General features: G+C 49.9%; 1 protein-coding gene across 1 annotated transcript in view; it reads right to left on the bottom strand.

Annotated features, from left to right (window-relative positions):
• Positions 1–726: 726 nt before the first annotated feature.
• srms (src-related kinase lacking C-terminal regulatory tyrosine and N-terminal myristylation sites) overlaps positions 727–2,748 on the bottom strand; it is a 25,874-nt gene continuing 23,852 nt past the window's right edge. The window contains exon 8 of the mRNA XM_005933202.3: positions 727–2,302. Within this exon, the coding sequence (XP_005933264.1) occupies positions 2,103–2,302 (200 nt within the window). The 3' untranslated portion in view covers positions 727–2,102. The remainder of the gene's footprint in view (positions 2,303–2,748) is intronic.

Genomic DNA, 2,748 nt, shown 5'->3' with positions numbered 1-2,748 from the left:
GGATCACGCGAAATCGTCAACAATCTAATCCAGCTAACTTACTTAGCGAGGTACGAAGAACAGGCCCCTTGTATGTGAGGAGCAGGATTTTGAATTCTGGACTTAACAGGAAGCCAATACAGGAGACATCTGCTCTCTCTTTCTAGTCCCTGTCAGCGGGATGAGAAAGAGAGCAGGGAGAGTGCTGCGCCCCCTACAGGCCAAGACAAGAAATGCTGTTTACTGTCAGGCTCTGTTTTTATCATTACGATATCTGAAAGGGAAATGCAAACCTGTTCAGCTGAATTGTCTCTCACACAGAGCAGAGGTCAGGGCTGCTGTCCACCGTCTGTGTGTGTGTCCAGACTAAAACTATGATTGTGATGCTGTGCAGTCTCTAACACGTGCTCGTGTGTTAACGCTGCTTCAGCTGCTTCTGCAGCTTCTGCACACGTTTCTGCTTTAAAGAAAAATTCCATCAATAATGAAACTTTATCGACACTCTCTGTACAATCGTGTCCATGACAGTTTTTATTTATTGTTGTTAGAAGATTAATTCAAAGGAAAAGATTTAAGTTGTTTGTTAGATTTGGGATATTTCTGCTGTGCTCAGTTTGGAGCCCCACCCACTGCCGGTCGCTTGGGAAGGCTGTTGAACAGGTTACACACACTTCAGGAAGTGCTGCACATCAGTACGGCGTTATGCCCCGTGACATGTGAATGAGTGACGGCACACACACTCGTTTCCACAGTGTTTAAAAAAACTTTATTTGCAGCGCTGTCACAGGTCGAAGTCAGACGTGTGATTTGGTGTTTATGGCTCAAGTTTCCTCAACTTGGCTTTGTTGCTCATGCATAAAAGACCAAAGTTGCATTGTTCTTAAATTGCATTGCAGGTTGCAACATAATGTTGTACAATTTAATGGTGCAGAACCCCACACAGCCCACCCCCACCCACCCTGAAGAGTGTGGCTGAGTCACTGTCAGTGTGTGTTGGTGTCGTCTCTAAGTCCACCTCCTGCAGTGTGTGTGTGTGTGTGTGTGTGTGTTGTAAACATAGGCACTGGAGCTGTAACTAGCTGTTAGAAGAGCATGAACGCGCGGCGCTGCATCGAGGCTCGATGTGTAACGCGTGTCCAAACCTTCAGAGAGGGAAGACAGAATACTTCACGCCTGTGGGTTCATCAGATTAACAGAGTTCAGCCAGAGAGCAGGCAGCGGTGCATGGGCCCAGCCTGAGAGGACAGGCGTGCAGGTGTGACTGCAGGTGTGGCTGCGTATGCAGTTTTTAACATTAAAGACACGGACGCCTGAACACATCTCTGATTCACTGCATGTGTGCAGGGAGGAAGTGGTGGCGTGAATCAGGTTTTCTCAGAGGTTTGGGGCATTGCAGTAATCACACTACTGTAATCACACTACTGTAATCACACTGACTGCTGGCTTTGTGGTCTTTCGTAGCGAGCAGGCAGATGTTTTGGTGCTGTGTAGGCGTGTCTGTGATCACATGTGACACGTTAATGACCCCAATGCTGAGCGGACACTTTTAGGAGCAAGGCTGTCGCTGCTTCTCTGCATAGATTTGGGTCTTTTTCGTGTCGCAAACATGTTTCGATGCCCGTGTTACAAATAGACGTCTGGTTAACATTGGTTGTCGAAGCCACTCTGACCAATCAGGACTGTGGGAGTCCACCGCTCCGCTGCTCTGTGACGGCAGCAGTCGGACTCTGAGCCGAGCCGCTAGCGTGGCTAAAAGACCCCAGCAGGCGTTCTTATTGCACAAAATATTTTTACCCAGAAGGCTTTGCATTCAAAACACACGTCATTCATTCAGGTCGTGACCTGTGAGTCCACAGTGCGCACGCACAGACCGACGCCGCACTGAAGTAATAAACTCTCATTTAGAAAACCGATGGTAGAAAACTAAAAAGAGCCGCTTCTGCGAATCGGCCGAGGGGCCGCGTCGTTCCAGGTACGAGCGGACCTCCACGCCTCCCCCACGCCGTTCACTCTCTCTGTAAACCCGAGTGTCGATCACGATTCCTCTGAGGAGTCCCGATGGAATTGGCAGAAGTCTTCCTCACCCCCTCCCTCCCAGTACAGGAGGAGGATACCTGTGCGGCCTACACCTCTACGGTCTTAAAATATATCTTGGCATATATGGAATCCAGCTGGCTGTGCAGGGCGTGGAAGGAGGGTCTCTTGGAGGGCTCGATGGCCCAGCAGTCTATCATGATGCGGTAAATGTTCGAAGGACAGCGGCTTGGAGAGGGCAGCCGGAAGCCCGACGTTAGCAGATCCATCACTTCCTTGTTGCTTTTACCTGGAGGAGAGGACAGACAGGCAAACACGAGCACAGGAGAAAAGAGCTCAGTCCAAACTCAAACTCTGAATGACAGAAAGGAGTGTGGTGATTCACATAACTGACTCTTTCCTAAGCTTACTGAGCGCTCACAGCTCACACGACAGCCAATCAGAGCAGCCACGCAGGGACAGGGAGAACCAACCACCGAGGAAGAAAACCGGACTTTACAGCTGAAAGTAGGCGTGTAGTGTTACCACTGCACTATCCAGCTGTGTGTGTGTGTGTGTGTCACTTTTACACACACACACGCACACACACACTTTTGCTTTGCTACGCTCAGTCTGGCGCGTGATGAAGGTGTGCCGGTACGACGCCCGTTGTTGCTGCTGTGAGGCTTTTGTGAGGCGGTGCGCTCTGAATAGCTGCTCTCTGTTAAACAGGTTAGACACACTGAGTCTCGCTGC

This window comes from Haplochromis burtoni, unplaced genomic scaffold (genome assembly GCF_018398535.1).
Source record: "Haplochromis burtoni strain Fernald_Lab_line unplaced genomic scaffold, NCSU_Asbu1 Contig_159, whole genome shotgun sequence".
Classification (NCBI taxonomy): Eukaryota; Metazoa; Chordata; class Actinopteri; order Cichliformes; family Cichlidae; genus Haplochromis; species Haplochromis burtoni.
This window is presented reverse-complemented; position numbering and strand designations above follow the sequence as displayed.